Source organism: Apodemus sylvaticus, chromosome 20 (assembly GCF_947179515.1).
Source record: "Apodemus sylvaticus chromosome 20, mApoSyl1.1, whole genome shotgun sequence".
NCBI lineage: Eukaryota > Metazoa > Chordata > Mammalia > Rodentia > Muridae > Apodemus > Apodemus sylvaticus.
The window spans coordinates 16,120,140-16,139,856 of record NC_067491.1 but is presented as its reverse complement, the minus strand read 5'-3'; the positions used below and the strand labels follow the sequence as shown (position 1 = coordinate 16,139,856).

The 19,717-nt window shown below is 45.7% G+C and overlaps 1 protein-coding gene across 1 annotated transcript in view; it reads left to right on the top strand.

Annotated features, from left to right (window-relative positions):
- Cpm (carboxypeptidase M) overlaps positions 1–19,717 on the top strand; it is a 58,731-nt gene that overhangs the window by 13,678 nt on the left and 25,336 nt on the right. The window contains exon 3 of the mRNA XM_052165998.1: positions 17,476–17,573. Coding sequence (XP_052021958.1) covers positions 17,476–17,573 — 98 coding nt within the window. The remainder of the gene's footprint in view (positions 1–17,475; positions 17,574–19,717) is intronic.

Sequence of the window (19,717 nt, the reverse complement as noted above, 5' to 3'; positions counted from 1 at the left end):
GATATGATGTCCCTGGGAGGTCTGCTCTTTTTTGAGGGGAGGTAGAGGAAGGGTGTGGAGATGGTGGAGGAAGTTGGGGAGAGGGGAGGGAAGGGAAACTGCAGGAAGAAATATATGAGAGAAGAATAAATAAATAAGGAAGGAAAAAACGACAAAACAAAAACAGGCTGCTCTGCCAGCAGCTCAAATCATTTCCTCTAAGGACACATTCCAAGCTACAAAAGAGGCGCGTGTGATCTAGGGAGAACCTGTTCAACGTGGAGGTGGAAACGTGGGAAACAGCAAGCTAATGGAGCGATACCACAGCGTGACAGGCAATGGGCCAAGCATTTGAGTCCAAAAACTACATTAGGCTCATAGGTCACGGTGGGATTTGGGGGGTCATTAAGTGACCAATGAGAACTTTTATAATGGATTTACTTCTTATTTTGACATACCCTAATAAGTAATCAACTAGTAGTTGTTTTTTTTTTTTTTTTTTAAATGAGTTTCTAGGAACTGGGCATGGAGGGTCTGTCCCTACAGGCTAAAATTTGGGCTAGCCTGAGGTATGCAAAGGGGGGGGGGCGGAGACAAGCTCCTATCTCAAAAAGAAAAAATAAGAGAGAGGGAGGGAGAGAGGGAAAAGGAGAGAGAAGAAGGAAGGAAGGAAGGAAGGAAGGAAGGAAGGAAGGAAGGAAGGAAGGAAGGAAGGAAGGAAGGAAGGAGGAAGAAAGAAAGAAAGAAAGAAAGAAAGAAAGAAAGAAAGAAAGAAAGAAAGAAAGAAAGAAAGAAAGAAAGAAAGAAAGAAAGAAAGAAAGAGGTTTCTGAACTAGTTCAGGATTATGAAAACAACTGATAAACTCATTTTTTTTTACAAACTCATCTTGATGTTATTTGCTTCTGTAACTAACTGGGGATCAGGCCTAGGGCTTTCTGTAAGCCAGACAAGTCCCGTATCACTGAGATTTGTCCCCAAACTATCCAATCTTGAGTTTTGAAAACTTAGAGAGAGGTCTTCGTATCAGTTATTAGAACTGGGAAACTATCAGACTAAGGGGAAATGGCTGTTTGTGTGCTCACCCCAAACTCACAGGTAAGTGTAGGCTATGAAGTGGTTAGTAGTGGTTAAGAATACAGACCTTACTAATTGCCTGGGTTCCAAGCCTGTCTGCAGTTGAGTTACAGTGATTGAGCCCAGGTGTCTTCCCATGCCTGTGTCTGCTGCCTCTCTTACAAAGTGGATATAATGGTCTCTGCTTCATAAGCTGCTGAGAGGGCTAAGCCAAGCCAAGTGCACAGACCGCAGTCGGCACACAGACACCGAGGAACTACACACTATCCATCTTCCTGTTCCATGTGCTTCTTGTCAGTTCTGGAGCATGGCGCTGTTTAAAGCCCTCCGGGTTCACCAAGGACAAGGTTTTGGTGCCAGGCAGTGCCCTGCTTCTTCTCCATTGAACCTGCACAGCTGCCTTAGAGGCTGTATGAAGTACTACAGCTTCACAGTCTGCCCTGTGGTGTTCAAGAAGCCTCCCTGGGCCCCAAGTGACTTCCTAGCAGTTTGAGGGCCTGGAGGGCCCCATCAGTAGAGCCTGGCTCTCTCTATAGCTCCAGGTTTGCTCTCAAATGCCGGCACGCACTGAGACCTGGGCCACATGTGTTATAACATCCTAAGCAAGTGCTATGGTGTCTGGGTTAGGACAGCAGATCTGACACCAAAGCTGAGGCTTTAGGTAGGGTACCCAACTGCTCGAGGATGTACCAAGAAGAGAAGAAAAGAAACAAACAGAAACAGCTCAGGGCAGCTGGAGAGGTGGCTCAGTAGCTAAGAACACTTGGTGCTCTTACAGAAAACTCAAAACCCATGTGGAGCCTATAGCTGTCTGTAACCCCAGTTCTGGGTGACCCAGGTCCCTCTTCCTCCGTGAGCACCAGGCATGCATCTAATGCATATGCACACATGCAGGCAAGGACTCAAACCCATACACATAAAATAGAAATAAGTCCTGACACCCGTCTTCCACGTGAACACTTCCAGGTAGCAAAGCATCCTTTATTTTCAGTAGCTGTGCACACCTGGCTATGTGCTTGGAAGTGTGATTAAACACAGGAAAAATGCTTTTTTTTTTTTTGGCAGGGGGTGGGGTTTTACCCACACCCACCCACCCACACACACACATACTTTTATATTTGCTTTGGAAAATTACTATCTTGTTCAAAGGCTTAAAATCGCATTTAGGAATAATGTTATTTTAGGGAAAGACAAACCCATTTTTCCAATCCACCCTTTGTCTTCTCTCTCCCACTGTTCCTCATCATGGGCTTTCTATCCCAAGGAAACCTTTGCATGGGCTGCAAAAAGGGGATGGAGAGTCCCTGCCTGGATTCAACAGTAAAAGGCAAAGATGCAACCATCTGGTTAAAAACACCAACTCCTACACCTAAAATAAAGACAGCAAATTTTGTTACATGGTTTAGTACAGTTATCGTCTCCTTGGGGTGTTTTGTTTTGTTTTATTTTCTTGGTAATCATGTTAAGGACCTATTTTGGAAGGAACTATTAAGAAAGCAATTGTTTTCTATTGCTCTTATAGGAAAGTCTGTTTCAGTTTACTAGAAATCCCTCTAAACAGTTACTTATACAGACTATAGACTCTATCTAGCCCTTGTTTTACCCAGGACGTCAGAGGAATTCAACTCAGGAGCAGTCAGTGTTCTTAAACACTGAGCCATCTCCCCAGCCCTTTAAATGTCATTTTTATGACTGAACGTGAGAATGGGTGGGTTTTCTCACTATCCATTAATAGGACATGCACAGTTGCTTCCCTTGAGGACCCAACCCTCAGTCTGTTGCCCGTGTACATTTTCTCGTGATTTTTTTTTCCTGTTTATATACTAACCTGTACACTTTTTTAGGCCCTCCATTACAAATGCAGCGGGTATTTTCATCTATTCTTTGACTTGGCTACTGAATTTTGTTTTTACTGTTTTTTGCCCTGCATAGGTTTTCTAATTTGCAGAAGGTCCCATTCAGCAGGCTTTCTCTTTAAGCTATTACATTCCGTGTATCGTTTTAAGAAGTCACCTTCACCCCAAGGTCATAAGCGTATTCCAGTGTTTTTATAGCTTTGTTTTAAAGCTATAAAGTCCATCTGGAATCTCTTAGGGTGGATTGTCAGCACATTTCACATCCCATAGCATACGATTGTGAATGCTCACATTCTTAAGTATCTGTAACTTTCATCAGCAGAGAGAACCATGAGGAGTTTGAAAAGAAATACAGGGGCTGGAGAGGTGGCTCAGTGGTTAAGAGTACTGACTGCTCTTCCAAAGGTCATAAGTTCAAATCCCAGCAACCACATGGTGGCTCACAATCATTTGTAATGAGATCTGATGCCCTCTTCTGGTGTGTCTGAAGACAGCTACATATAATAAATAAATAAATAAATAAATAAAATCCTTTAACAAATACTTTAAAAAAAAAAAAAAAAAGCCAGGCAGTGGTGGCGCACGCCTTTAATCCCAGCACTTGGGAGGCAGAGGCAGGCGGATTTCTGCGCTTGAGGCCAGCCTGGTCTACAGAGTGAGTTTCAGGACAGCCAGGGCTACACAGAGGAACCCCATCTCAAAAAAAACAAGAAAAAAAAAAAAAGAAAAGAAATGCAAGGAACGGTGTCTAGGAGAGAGAAGGGGTGAGGTATGCTATCTAGGGGAGAGGAGGGGAGAGGAGGGGAGGGATGGGGAATGAGGCTGTGCTCTAAGGGGTAGACTGAGGTTGTAATGGCTCCAGGGAGGGACAAGAGGCCAACAGAGCATCCCTGGCTTACTTTGTGTCCGGGAACTAAGGGATGCCAGGAAATAAAGGAAGCGTAAATAAATGTCACAGCTTTACGAGAGCCAGATGACAAGTCAGAAGGAAGTAGCCTGGGTTGTAAGGGAACTTTCAGTCCATCACCTGGGACAAAAATGAGCTTAAGATAATACACTATTCAAAAAATTATCCCTGGGCTGGAGAGGTGGCTCAGCGGTTAGGAGCCCTGACTGCTCTTGCAAAAGCCCTGAGTTCAAATCCCAGCAACCACATGGTGGCTCACAGCCATCCATAATGAGATCTGATGCCCTCTTCTAGTGTCTCTGAAGAGAGCAACAGTATATAATATAATAATATATATTATATTATATATAATAAATAAATAAAATCTTTAAGAAAGAAAAGAAAAGAAAAGAAGAAAAAAATCCCTGCCCACGTTAACCATTCACTGTGACTCAAAAGGCAGTGATCTGTGAGAGTGTTTAAACATGCTAACTAATATTTTCTTTAGATCCTAGAAAGATAGCATCCTGTAGCAGAGTTATGAAAGACAAGCGCGCAGGAGATGCTCTAAAGGTGGCTGAGTCCGACTCTCACCTGCCCAAGCCTCACTTCCCCTCTTCCGCTGGCACTGGACCCTGTGACCCTTAGTATCTGGGACACTGAGTTTGGAGGCCCCAGGCAACACGTTTGCTCACCGCTGTGTGTGCCAGGTCCCACGCTAGGAGCCTTTGGAATGTTAGCTCTGTCACCTCTCTTTCTTAACGTGCAAGTTAAAATGTATACTGATGTATACATTAAATCAGCAAAATGTAAACTCTCAGATCTTGTCGTGTTCTACTCATTCTTCCTCTCAAAGGTAGATTAAAATTTTCATTGCTCCATGATATATTTTGAATTTTCAGGTCTTAAAATTTATTCTTAGAGAATTTCAAACATGAAACAGGATCCATCCCAGGCCCCTCAAGTACTTCCAATGTATCTCCCTCCACCAGCAACTTAATAAAATAAATGAACCCATACAGCTGCTGCTGACTGGAACTCCCACAGATCTGCTTGCTCCTGAGTATACACAGGGCTGTGTAAGGAGAGAATAATTGCCCGAGAAAGACTAAACTCAGGCTACAGAATATCTGTTCCTGTATCATTTCACTCGTGATTTGAAAGGTTCAAGAGTGGGGAAGCCCTACATAAAAATGCCTGAAAGCACATTTCTTGGGATCTTCTTCATGCCAACACGTGAGAGGTGAGAGTCCTTCCCATCTTTCAAACGCAAGGGAGCTAAAAATCGAGGTCTGACAGTTCTATAGGATTGTGTCTCCATTAGAGGGAATCAAGCGTATACAGCTATCACATTAGCCTTCATCTACTTTGTCTCCCTCACACTCCACTTTGTAAATGCAAAAGCTGTGGTTAAACTGTTTCCCAGCCTTCCCTCTGGGCCTTCTCATGCCTTTTCATGCCAACTTTGAAGCATGTTGGATATAGATGATAGCTTGAACAATATCTCATCCCTGTTTTTTTTTTTTTTTTTTTTTTTTTTTAAGAGCTGGTCTCTTTCTGCAGGATGCTTAGGTGTGTCTCCATGTGTCTTAGTTAGGATTTTACTGCTGTGAACAGACACCATGACCAAGGCAAGTCTTATAAAGAACAACATATATTTGGGGCTGGGCTTACAGGTTCAGAGGTAAAGTCTATTATCATCAAGGCGGGGACACAGCAGCATCCAGGCAGGCGTGGTGCAGGAGGAGCTGAGAGTTCTACCTCTTCATCTGAAGGCTGCTAGCAGAATACTGGCTTCCAGGCAGCTAGGATGAGGGTCTTAAAATCCACACCGCAGTGTCACACCTACTCCAACAAGGCCACACCTCCTAATAGTGCCACTCCCTGGGCAGAGCATATATAAACCATCCCACCAGGAACTGCTTTGTTAGGAATGCTGCTGGGGACCCCTGCTAACTTGGAGAGCAACAAGAAAACCCTAACAGATCCTCCTGCCTGCCTGTCCCCAAGAATCTGCCCTGTCCTTGCAGACCACCATGTGGTTGAGTGGTGCTGTAAGACAGCCTGATGTGGCCAGGGTTCACAGATATCTTCCACTTCACTGAGGCAAGAGTCACGATGAGTGGATAAAGACTGACCACCAAGGACTTCAAGGAATGGTACAAAGTTGTGACTGAGCCAGGCATGATGGCACATGCCTGTGATCTCAGGAGATGGAGTCAGAAGAATCATGAGTTCAAGATCAGCCTGGTCTGCACCGTGAGTCTGTGGCCTGCCGAGGCTGCCTAGTGAGACCTTGTCCCAATATAATAAAAGTTCTGATTGTGCCAGTGAATTTGACACAAACCAGGACTCCCTTAGCCCATGATTTAAAAAAAAAAAAAATCTAGCATGGTTAAGAGTTTGTCTTGAATGGTTCCCTATGATTTGGGAGACTTTCTACCACAGTTTCTTTATCGTTCCAGAGGCCTGACTTATACCACTGACTTGGTCGATAGGCCTTAGATCTGACTCGAGGCCCACTCTTTCTTGAGAATAGCTTGCCTATGAGTTGCGTGCTGCCAAGGCGCCTCCTGCCCTTCGTGAAATTGACTGTGTGAATTGTTAATTAAATGAGTAAAAGCTCTGATGAAGATAAGATGCTTGAGTGAGGGACGGAGCTCTGCAGGCTGACAGCAACCGCCTGCCTGCACCTCACTCCTGAGATGGCATTACTCAACACATTATAAGGCAGAAGCTGACCTCAGATACAACTAATTACACCATGAAGGTACCGAGTCGGGCCTGGCAGATTTTTCTGACCTTAAAGCCTCAGTGGGGGTGGCCTGTGTCACCTTGGGTCTTCCTGCCGATGGTTCAAGGCGTTAGCATGAAGCATTGCTCTGTTAGACATACAGAGCAAAAGTCACAATTGCAGCCTGATGGCTGGTGTCACTGAAGTTACGGTCTGATCGGTCATTACCAGAGTTAAGTTTGGGTTTTGTCTAGGACGCTTAGGGCAGCTTATTACAGATGTAAGAAGGTATCCAAGCTCTTACAGACACAAAAGAAAATAATCTCACGACTCTCCACAAAGCAGTGGCTTAATGTTGACGTCACCATCTTTGCTTCTGTGGGATGGGAAAGGGATGAGGTTCCTACTTTGTTTCCAGAGCCTCGAATTCTTTGTCCTCGAGAAAGGTGACCATCGTTTCCATCTCGGGTGGTAACAGGAAGCCCTGTCACACACAAGAGTGAAAGCCTCAACCGAAGAGTAGACACCACTTAAAATTTTCCCCTCATCAATTTTCTCCTCATCACATTTGGAGGAAGGTGTGGGAGATTGTGACAGAGCTGCCCAGCACCTCTACTTAACCTTTTTGTTCCTTGTTGTTGTTGTTGTTGTTGTTGTTTTGTTGGGCCTTGCTTTTTGAAATAGGGATCTTGCCATGTTCCCCGGACCAATCTCAAGCTCCTCAGATCAGATGATCTTCCCATCTTAGTCTCCAAGAAGCTGGGATTGCCCTACTGCACAGGGTCCTCTTAATTCTTACATTAATCACTTGACCTTTGCGATAATTTCCTTTGTGACGTTTCTACAAAATCTTCCCCCCACTTGTTAGCCACGTGCTTTATTTTGAGACATGATATCTCAGTTAGAGTTTGATATGAACAGACACCATGACCAAGGCAAGTCTTATAAGGACAACACTTAACTGGGGCTGGCTCACAGGTTGAGAGGTTCAGTCCATTATCATCAAGGCAGGAACATGGCAGCATCCCCCAGGCATGGCAGGAGGAGCTGAGAGTTCTACATCTTCATCTGAAGGCTGCTAGCAGAATACTGACTTCCAGGCAGTTGGGATGAGGCTCTTAAGCCCATGCCCACAGTGACACACCTACTCTATCAAGGCCACACCTACTTAACAAAGGCACACCTACTCCAACAAGGCCACACCCACTCCAAGACCATGCTTCCTAATAATGCCATTCCCTGGGCCAAGCATATACAAACAACCACAGGAACACTAATTCCTGGATCCCCTGGAATTAGAGTTCAGTCTTGAGGGCCCATGTGGGGCTGGAGAATGGAAGTCCTCTGGAAAAGCAGCCAGTGCTCTTCCTCTAGGAGCCATCTCTCCAGCCTCAAAATCTGGGGCAATCCCTTGGCTCTGTGTCCACGATGAGCAGTTCCTATTGACCCAACTTTCCTAATAATTCCTAATGAGCCAACTCCTAGCCACAAGCCCTCAGCTTGGGCTTCCCACTCATTAGCATTGAGATCATTAAATCTGCATGGTCACCTCGATCACTTCAGAAGTGGGCCTCGTGAGAACATGTTGTGTAAGATGTTTGTGGTTAATGGTCCAACACAGCTAGTGAAGATGGCTTATCTTCTGGCTCTGCCCTGGTGGTGGTGTGTGCTCACCTCTCCTGGGCTGGGCATCATGCCCTGGAAATTATGAATGACTTTGAAGTGTAAATTCAGTTGATGCCTAGTGTCCTTAGCTTTTGCAACATTTGTTTTGCTAAGGCTTTCATTTTTTTTAAAGACGTATCTATTTATTCTATGTATATAGCCTCTCTTCAGACACACCAGAAGAGGGCATCAGATCCCAAAACAGATGGTTGTGAGCCACCATGTGGGTGCTGGGAATCGAACTTGGGACCTCTGGAAGAGCAGTCAGTGCTCTTAACTGCTGAGACATCTCTCCAGGCCCAAGGCTTTGGTTTTAAAAGAATAGCCCCTTCTGTTTTCCTTTTTGTGCACTTCATTGACTGTTGGTTTCTTGTGAATGGCAGATTTCCTGGAGTACACATGACTCCACTGACTGCTGGCCAAGGTCTCCATCCCGGGATTTAGATACTATTTATATTGGAAATCTTGCTTTCATTGTTCTGAGGCACTATCCAGGGGGGTTTGAGGTTTGTCTTTTTTTTTTTAAGATTTATTTTTTATTTTATTTTATTTTTGGTTTTTTGGATTTGGTTTTTTCGAGACAGGGTTTCTCTGTATAGCCCTGGCTATCCTAGAACTCAATCTGTAGACCAGGCTGATCTTGACCTTAGAGATCCACCTGATTCTGCCTTCCAGAGTGCTGGGATTACAGGTGTGTACCACCACCGCCCGGCTAGATTTATTTATTTTATGTATATGAGTACACACCAGAAGAGGGCATCAGCCCCCTTTACGGATGGTTGCAAGCCACTGTGTGGTGGCTGGGAATTGAACTCAGAACCTCTGGAAGAGCAGTCAGGGCTGTTAACCACTGAGCTGTCTCTCCAGCCCTGAGGTTGCACACGCTTACTGTAGTTTTGCTGCCTTTGTCACAGTTGCTTTGGTTTTGCGGTGCTGGGGCTCGAACTCACAACTTTGAGCATGCTCAGGATGTATTCTACCGCCGAGACACCTCCTCAGCTTCCTTGAAGTGTTTCAAGGATCGGGAGGATTAGGTGAAGCAGCACAACTCCATAAAGTATCAGTTGTCCTAATCCCACGACATAGATGAGAAAAGCGGTCATCAAGGTGAGGCATCTTGTCGCATGTCACATGGCTAACAAGTGACAGCAGGTCCTCCAGACTGGCCGTTCAGGCTTAGAACCAGTGTGCTTCATTCAGGAACATGCCATGCCTAGCTGCGTAGTATCTAAGAGATCAAAGTCGCTGTTTGGAGGCAGGTGGCTTGCCACCCTGATACAGGTTTGACGTACCTACCAAACAACTGATCCATTTGAAGATGGAGATGTCAGAGGGAGTGTGACACGGTGGTGAGTGCCCACACCCTCAGCACTGTGGGGATAGGCAGGAGGGTTCCAGGACCCAGGCCAGTCTGAGCCGCACGATGACAGGCAGCATGTCTCAAAAACAAACAGGGATGGAGATAAGGCTCAGGGACGGGATGCTCCCCTAACATGCACGTGACCCCTGGTTCCTTCCTCGGCACTGCAAACACAATCCAGCAAAATAAAAATAGTAAAAAAAAAAAAAAAAGTCTATCTTTGTTAATCTATCAAATGTCCTGGGTTGGTCCTTGAAGGAGTCTCATTTTGGCAACTTTAGACTCTCAGGGAGGATTAAGTGGCCTCAAATTAACCAAATCATAAATTACAGCAGTATGCGCCTATAGACACGGATATGAAATACAAGCCCCAGCGTGCAGCTGGTGAGACGGCTCGGCAGGTGAAGGGACTTGCTGTGCAAGCCTGAAATCCAAAGCCCCATCTCTGGGACCCATGAAAGATGGAGGGAGGCCACCTCCTCAGGGTTGCCCTCGGACTCCGCACGCACTGTGGCATGCATGCAAGTCTCTGTCCGTCACTCTAGTAATGAGAGAGATGGGGGAGGGGAGAGAGCAGAGAGGAACGCCAGTCAAGCTAAGAAGGCCCACAGCCTCACCGCCGAGGGGAGATCCCGTTTCTTCTGATCTCAGCTTCAACAGTAGTCTCTCAGTTCTTGTGATCCCCCAGGAGAAGAATCCAACAGAATAGAAGCAGTAGTCAAATCAAATAGTTGAGATTTTAGTCAGAACAGGCAAAGGAGCAATGCATCATCAAGGACACCCCTCTTTGCAACAGATGGAGACCATTATAGAAAACCACAACCAATCAGAATGCAGAGAACAAGGGAGCCTGTGGTGCCCAGCCCTAACCAATACATCTCCATGGCAACTCCTGCACCCAAGGCTGGGGGATCATTGCAGAAGAGGGGGCAGAAAGATTGTAGGAGCTGGAAGAAACCTGCTTTGAGACTGGGAAGCAGTCCCCATGAAATCTCCGCAATATGGCTGCCCAGCTGAGACCTGTACAAGGATGACGCCAATAGACACGCTAACTTGGGAGGGAGAAATCTCACCAAGCAATGCCGCTGGACAAGGAACCTAAAATGCTGAGAATGGGAGGAATAGTCTTCCCTAGGGAAGAACCTATTGGTTATCTAATACCAAGTGATATGGTATACATATCATGTATGGTATTCATATCAAGTGAAAGGGTGTGCATTACAAGCATTATAGGATTATAATATCAGTCAAAGAAAAAAGGGCCATGGATTTGAGATTAAATGGGGTGGGGGAGGACACATGGGAGGTCTTAGAGGTTCTGAAGAAGTAGGAGGAGAAAAATGATGTAATTTGTATTGATTCTCAAAAATGTTTAACTATTTTGACTACCAGTTAATTATCCCCATTATCTTACTCTGACTCAGGACCTTGAGTTGGCCTGTCGATTGTCCTTTATGTTGTATCTTTGGAGGTCTGTTGGTTAGTACGTGCTGGATCCAGCCTGCCTGAGACAGCTTCTACTGTATAAAAGAGAACTCCCAAAGGACGATACATTGTAGCGCCCCCGTGGAGACTGCATCTTTTCAAATCCAAGAGGCTGGAGGTGTAGGAGCACCTGTGGTAGAGTGTGTGTTCAGCATAGGTGAGGCCCGGGGTTCAGCCCCAATACCAAAAAAAAAAAAAAGAAATCAAAGGAACATTTAAGAAATCTCTTTACATACTTGTCTGCACTTCAAGAGAAAGCCCAACTTCTCATTATTATTACTGACCTGTCCTTTAAAAAAGACAGGCAGACCACGTTGTTATCTCTCCCCCAAGGGACCAATAAGGGAAGCTGGGGCTTTTTATAGTATGAAACCTCTAGAGATTGTTTTTAGCTTTGGGGATTTAAAAACAAGTTTCCTGTCTCTATGTGAAGAAAAAAAGACTAGCAAAAAAAAAAAAAAAAAAAAAAACAGAGAAATTGTGGTTGAGATGTGATGATTTTGTGTCTAGTTTTTTAAAACTTGGTTTTACGTGTATAGTTTTCAGTTTGCTGTGTGTAGGAGACGGGGCGCGGGCTGGGGGGAAGTAGTGAAGAAGACAGGATCCTGTTTGGATTGCCGCTCACTGACACACTCTCCTGTGTGCTCGGGCTCTTCACCATGTTGAAATCAGAAAAGGAACGCCCCAACCCGATTCATCCCGAGATATTCTCTTTGCCTTCCTCAATTAAAAATGTACAGCCAGGATGGAGGAGCAGCTCAGAGGTTGCCACTAACTAACCACTTGATGGTAGAGCCCTCCCAAAGCCCTGGGTGTGATGCCTAGCTTTGTTTTTTATAAACAGATAAAAATAGAAAGGCGTTTCATTTAGGAGTGAAAAGTCTCCAAACCACCCTATCACCTGCTCAGCAAGAGATAAAATGGAAGCCGGGTGGTGGTGGCGTTTGCCTGTAATCCCGGGCAGAGGCAGGCAGATTTCTGAGTTCGAGGCCAGCCTGGTCTACAGAGTGAGTTCCAGGACAGCCAGGGCTATACAGAGAAACCCTGTCTTGAAAAAAAAAAAATGGAGCCTAGCCTTGATGTTCCTCTGGTCTGATACACAAACATTCCACCCATGGGGACAGATGTGGCAGCAGATGAAACCCCAGCCCTCAACTGGCAGAGTCTAACCTGAAACCAGATGTGTGCTTTGGACTTTCTTATATGGAAGTACTCTAAGAAGGTTCATCTACTCTGGAACTGATCTAGAAAATTGACTTCCTTCCAGAGCCCAACCCAGAGGCCACAGTGTTGGCAGGTCTCAGGGGTTTCCATCATACTGGGAAAACAAAACAAAATCCTCCATCTAATTTCTGGACGGGGGTGTGACCTCAGCTCCAGCTGACCTCCCCTGATTTAATTGAGTCGCTTGTCTGTATTCAGCAAGTATTTATTGATCCTCTATTACAGTGCATGTGCCAGGACTGTGCTAACTTCTACAAGCACAGAGAGCCATGGTCCCTTGCCTGCATAGACCCTGCCTGTGGTCCAGTAAGTGGGGAGAGTTACACAGGAAACATGCAACCTTGGCTGGGGAGAGATGGGGCTGTGGAGGAGACGCGTAAGAAAGATGATGGAGGTCAGGTGACATGAGCCTGTAGTCTCAGCCCTCAGGGCAAGCTGAGGAAGAATGATTGCCACAGATTCAATCACTACGTATCAAGTTCTAGGCCAGCCAGGGCTACACAGAGAAAGCCTGTTTCAAAAAATTAAAACAGTGGGAAGGGAGGAGATGGGAAAGAAAGGAGAAGGCAGGAGAGAAGAGGAGGTTAAGTGGAAAGGGAGTTCTTCGAGAGCCTTGAGGGGAAGCCGGCCGCAGCGGTCACATGATCTGTCCATTCATGCTGACTCCTGGAGCAGAACCTTGGTAGCCCCGATCTGCTGTTGAAGGACATGGGCCCTCTCTCCTGATGCCCTAAGAGTCATAGCAGATAAAGCAAGTGGCGCTTGTGATCCAGTCTCCGTGACTCCTCCCCCAAGTCACAGTGACATGAGACATGATGCACCTTGAATCGTTTTATGCAGCGATGGAAGTGGTGTGTGAGACAGTGGAGTGTTTCCGAACACTGGGGTCAGTCAGTGGCCCTCCTCTGTCTCACCGACCTGATGCCAGGCTGGAGAGAAAGAGCTCCAAACCCTTGCTGGGTGAGCAAAGATGAGAGTGAAGCTGTGTCCGGGGTGATTGTTTACATGATGAATGTGTGTCCGATTTTATTTCGAAGTTCATATCAGGATTCATAAATGAGTTGGTTCCCGCCAGCGGCTTCACTGACTGCCGAGGCAGCTGCTTGCAACTTGGTCTCATAGCTGTAAGTTAGCCGACATCTTTGCTGTCCAGTTCGTGTGTGTGTGTGTGTGTGTGTGTGTGTGTGTGTGTGTGTGTGTGTGTAAACTCTGAGGTGCGATATCTATGAGGTAATTTTTTTTGGAAGAAATTTCATTTTAAAAAAATTCTTTTTTTGTGGAATTACAGTATTTGAAAAGAGGCAATCTCGTGGTTGCCCTACTAGGCCAAGAACAATACACATGGAAGTAGGCTCAAGCAGACCCTGTAAGCAGAGCCACCCCTGGTTCCACAGCTCTGGAGCACTTCCCTGTGGGAGTCAATAAGGTTACCTGTAGGCCCAAAGTGAGAGGGAGCTGGGGACACCATAGTCAAATGGAACAGAGCCCAGGAAAAACAGAGACTAAGAAATAGCTTGAATCCAGGTCTCGTGCTTGGCGGTCGCTCCTTCCCGCCATGCGCCCCAGGGATGGATTAGGTAGGACTCAGAAGAGTAGTCGCTCTCTTGCCCGCCTAGCTTCAGATCTCTTGCACAGCCGTTATTAGCTAGAACTTTGGGAAATAAAGTATTTCGAGTTTTACGTCAAAAAGCATGATCTTGCTTAAATGAATTCTTACCTTGGCAACTATATGGTTAAAAGCAAGTGGCCTCTCTTTGGTTTGCTTACTTGAGTCCGAGCTAGAAGGCTGGTAATGATAGAGAGTGTGGTTGAAGCTCTTTAAGAGGGCCCTCATTTCCAACAGGGTTGTGCATTCTTCAGGGGACCCTTGGTTTTCAGTCTCCGACTTGGTGCCATTGAAGTCGCTCGAAGTCAACGTCTTATCTTATAGTTCACTCAGAGGTCACCCATGCTAGAGGAGGATCGAGTTTCCCACAGTATGTTACCCCCCTAATTGCTTGACTGGTTTGTCTTCCTTCCTCCCTTAAAGTAAATAATATTGGGGTTCCATTTCAATAGAAGTCTGTTGTCATCTGTCATCCTGCATGTAACCAGCCAGCGGCTGTGTAGACTTGAAATCATCAACAACTGACAAATATGTTGTTGAGATGGTGCTGATTTTTTTCCCCTTGACCATGAAGAACAAGAATATATATACGCAATATAAATGTTATTATTTGGCTTTGAAAGCATTAATAGTTACAGAAAAAAAGTTTCCCCAAACAAACTCAAAGAACCATGGTTAGCAGCTCATTTAAAAAAAAAAAAAGTTGTTTCCCATAAAGATGTTTTAACTTTGTAGGATTAATTTCCAAATGCCTAGGGTTGGTACAGTAGGGAATGGGGTGGGGGGGAATCTGGTTAACTGATTTCAGGTGCAGAGATGATGCACAGAAGTTTGTCCCACTCCACACAGCAAGTCCAGAGTCATTCTCTGGAACCCTGCTCAGAAGCCTGGTGTGTGAAGCCCCACCTCTGTAGAGTGAGTTACAGTTTCCTGCAGGGAGAAGTTAACCCTTTCTTCTTTGAGTCCACACAAAGAACAGGACCCCATACACCTCTGTATCAGCATATATTTCCATAAAGGTGTGATTATATTTATATAGTGCTTTCTTTTTTTTTTTAAAGCTTTATTTATTATTATATGTGAGTACACTGTAGCTGTCTTTAGACAAACCAGAAGAGGGCGTCAGATCTCATTATGGATGGTTGTGAGTCAACATGTGGTTGTCTGGGATTTGAACTCAGGACCTTCTGAAGAGCAGTCAGTACTCTTAACTGCTGAGCCATCTCTCCATCCCCTGCTTTCTTCACTAGATCAAACATTTAGGGGCTGCAGGCATAACTCAATCGGAGAACACAGGCTTAGCATGTTGGACTTAATTCCCAGTACCCTCTTAACATAGAGCATGACTTATACACTCTACTTAGGGTAGGTGACTGGATAGAGTGGTTTTCAACAAGTTGATTGAATGAATGAATGAATGAACAAACAAATGAGGACACTGAAATAAAGAGAAAAAAACTGGGAGTGATGGTGTGTGCCTTTAATCCCAGAGCCCAGGAGGCAGAGACAGGCAGACTCAAAAAAAAAAAAAAAGAGAGAGAGAGAGAGCTAAACCATATTCCGAGGATTGTCTAAAGCATTGCCTCGTTGTAACAGAGCTCCCCACAGCATTATTCTCATTAATTATGAACAAATGCTGAAAACAATAAATCCAGTGTGTGTTTCCTTCCCCTCAGCCCCTGAGGACCGTGAGCTTCCCTTGGCCCCTACCTGTCCCTGACTGAAGGATAGATCTGGAAATCTGCAGACACCTGCTCCCTCCACGTTAGCCCATTAGCGGGTGTTAAACTCCTTTCCTAGACTCTTAAGTTCCACATATAGCACAGTTATCACACATATGTGAAGTGTGTGTGTGTGTGTTTGCTGAGACTGTATTAAAAGAGCTAGACAATTTTAAAATCAAAAGGAACTTCTTCACTTGGGTTTATTGGTAGCAGAGAGGGTTAAGGAAGTGCTTTGCTGTATGACCCTGGCTTGCCTGGTATTCGCTTATGTAGCTCAGACTCATGCCAATTCTCCTGCCTCAGTCTCCAGAGTGCTAAGATTTCAACCATGCACCACCATGCTTGGCCTGACTTCATGTCACCAGGTTGGAAATGAAGCCCCTTGAAAGACAAGTCTTTTGTTGGTAGGAGGAATACTAGAATTGGAGTCAAATAGGCCACAGGATTCAACTCTTCACTCTGGGAATCAGATCATAGCCTCTTATTGGCTGTGTGATCGTAGAAGATTGCATAATACTGTCCCAGTTGTAAAGTTTGATTGGCAGTTCATATTAGTGGTTCATAACAAGAAAACATTTACAATTACTGAAAGCCGAGTGCCCGCTGTAATGTCTGTCCCGAGCACGGCCTGCCTCGATACTCAGCCCTTGCTCGCCGGGCTGTGGCCTAAAGGGGACTTGCAAGCTTTCTCTCCTTGGCATTGTCAGGTTGGGCTGTGGTTTCTGGCACAGAGCTCAATAGTATCAAAGGCGCAGCCAAAGCCAGGTATGCCTGTCATCCTGGCACTTGGGAGACCTCGGTGGAAGACAAGTTAGTTTGAGGCCAGCCTAGGGTCAAAATACCAAAGAGAGGGGCTGAAGAGATAGCTCAGTGGTTAAGAACACTGGCTGCTCTTCCAGAGGTCCTGAGTTCAATTCCCAGCAACCACATGGCAGCTCACAACCATCTGTAATTCCTGTTCCAGGGACCCAAAACCTTCCTCTGACTTGCACTAGGCAGACAAGAGGTATACATACACACACATACATACACACACATGCATATACATACACACATGTATACATACATAAACACATGCATACATACATGCATGCATAGGTACACACATGCATACACATGCATGCATACACACATGCATACATACATACACATGCATGCATACACACATGCATACATACACACATACATGCATAGGCACACACCACACACATGCAAACATACATGCAAGCAAATGCTCATACACATAAAGTTAACAAAGCCTTAAGAAACTGCCATGAAGAGAGGAAGAAGGGGTGTACCTCAGTGGACCTCGAGACGAAGCACCTGCCTGGCTGGGGTGTGAGCCTTGGGCTGAATTCCCCACCACAGGAAAAACAACACAGAAGGAGCAGCCAGCGTCTGCCACATCAGCACTTGATTGAATGCATAGACCTATGATTTGTTACTTAAAAAATAATCTCCCTCCTGAATTACAAGTTTTGTTCTTTCTGGTTTTATTTCTTTTTTTTTTTTTCCCTTACATGGCACAACTGTCAATTCTGATTAAGCTATAAAATTGTGTGTTTAGCAAGATTGGTCCTATGCTAAGATCCCAGAATATATAATATTCTGGTATATAAACTGTTTGAAAATAAAATCAATGTAACCTAGTATACTGGTCTTTTCTATTACATTCTAGGATAAGAAACGTTTCTATTGAGTTTCTTTTCACTCTGAATAATGAGCATTTGAAGCATAAAAAACGTTAGTCACGTGAACGTAAGTCACCTTGAAATCATAAAGTCGCCCAGAGGGCGAAGTGTCCCTCTCTTCTCGTTCTCTCAAGAGTTCATTTGCCATTTTACGAGATAACTTATTTTTCTTTCCTTCTTCCCTGTGAAGGTAGAAACCTGTGGGTTCTCGTTGTGGGGCAGTCTCCAAGGGAACACAGAGTTGGGATTCCAGAATTCAAATACGTGGCGAATATGCACGGAGATGAGGTAAGTGCCCCGCACGGATGTCTGAAAGAAACTTCCCCTCAGGTCTGTGTCAACCCCAACAAGAAAGCCTGGACGAGCATCATGCTCTGTAGTCTAGCAGCGAGGGCCCGAGACAAAATTGGGGGAGCCAGCTCGAACAGCGTCAGATCACGTGACCATACGTTGGTTTCTCACACACACACACACACACACACACACCCCACCCGCCACCCCCCCGCCCCCACCCCCGCTCCCTTCTGGGTTGGCTTCCTGTCTCCTGTCGGCCCTTAGGAAATCCAGCACCGGAGCTCTGTTCTTGAACTCAAAACGACGAGAAGACACCAAATAGCTGTCCGGACTCCCAGCAGCTGGCTTATTCCCTCACTTTTTAATTTTCAATTTTAATCTCAATTTAATCGTTTATGGTGCTGGGGAGGGAACCCCAGGTCTCATGCATTCTAGGGAAGCACTTCATTCCTGGGCTCACTTCATTCACTCCAGCCTGTGAATGTGGCTCCCCCACCCCCACCCCCACCCCACCCCCACCCCCGTCTGTCGGAACTCCACTGCTTTCAGGATTCAAGTGTAGATGCACACAGTGTGCTTCCAACCCATCTTGGGATCGCCACACGGCTGGCTCCGTAGTATGGTCCTTTTCCAAGATAGAGGAGATGAACCCTGTTTTTATTTTGTTATGCAAAATACTTTTTTTAAACACTCGTACCAAAAAAAAAAAAACAAAAACAAAAATAAAAACAAAACATCTGGCTGGTGTTCTAGTTTGCTGTCTCTCGCAGTGATAATGACCATGACCAAAAGAACTTGGGGAGGGGGGAGGTTTATTTCATGTCACTTAAGAAAGTCAGGGCAGAGACCAAAAGTATGATAAGCTGCTCACTGCATTCTCCTGCACACAGTTCCCTAGCATGTTCTTCCCAGGACCACCGGCCTAGGGGTTAGCTCCGCCCACAGTGGGCTGTGCCCTCCCACAGTCAATCATTAATCCAGACAGTGCCAGGCGGATTTACCTACAGGCCAGCCCAATGGAGGCCCTTACTCTTCTCGGGTTCCCTCTTCCCAGGTGACCTTAATTTGTGTCAAGTTGACAGAGGACCAACAAGCAGGCACAGCGGGGGCTGGAGAGGCTGTCTTCCTCTCTGTTTCCTCTGGATACTTGAAGTCTTTTCTATGTCCCAAGACACCACACAACCGAGGAAGGATCGGGAGCTCGCTGTACCACAGCGGAGGAAGTTGACAGGGGAGATATAAAGCACCCCTACCTAAGGTGCTTTTTAGCTTTTAGGAATTTGAGTCGGTGCATTTGGCAGGAAGAAGAACCTGCTGGTTGCCAAATCCTTCGCAATTTTGCGGTGGCTGGGGTGGGATGCGTCAGTCAGTGCTGAACCTCTTAACCTGATTTCACCTCCTCAAGCCTCTGGTTCCATAGGACCTAGCCCCACCCTTTGTGACACACACAGCCAGCCCTTGCCAAGTATGTCGCCCGACCCGTCCTGCTGAGAGAATGTTTCTTGCAGCCAGAGTTAAAATGCAAATACATGCTTGCAAGAAAGGAACCCGATTTGGGGTGTGTAGAGAATTTAAGTATTCTGTTTCGTTTTGTCTCTAATCATAGTGGACTGCTTCTTTAAAAGACTTTGTTGCTGGGAATCTTTTCAAAACTGCTTTTAATGAACAGCTGTGTGACATACAGCAGCCCAGACTTCCTTTCCCTTTTGACATCTAGTCATTGGATCAAGGGCCCCCCTGGAATCCAGTTTTAATAAGAGACAGTGATGTGTTTATAAAAAGATAAAGAGAGGGGGGATATGGTCTATGGCGGTGTGGCGAGGTACAGGGGAAGGGTGCCTCGGCTAGCCCATGACAAGGCATCCCCTCCCCCTAAGGGACCAGACACACAGACGGTATAGTATAGAATAGAGTTTAGTCTAGGGCATGGGGAGTGGGGTTAAGAGGGTAGTAGAGGGAGGAGAGAGAGAGAGAGAAGTAGAGGCTGGCCATGAGCTCTTGGAAAAAGGGGGATGGGATTAGGGATGGCAGGGGAGGGAAAGCAAGAGCAAAAGAAAGAGCTGGGCGGGCGGTGGTGGCTCAGGTCTTTAATCCCAGCACTTGGGAGGCAGAGGCAGGCGGATTTCTGAGTTCAAGGC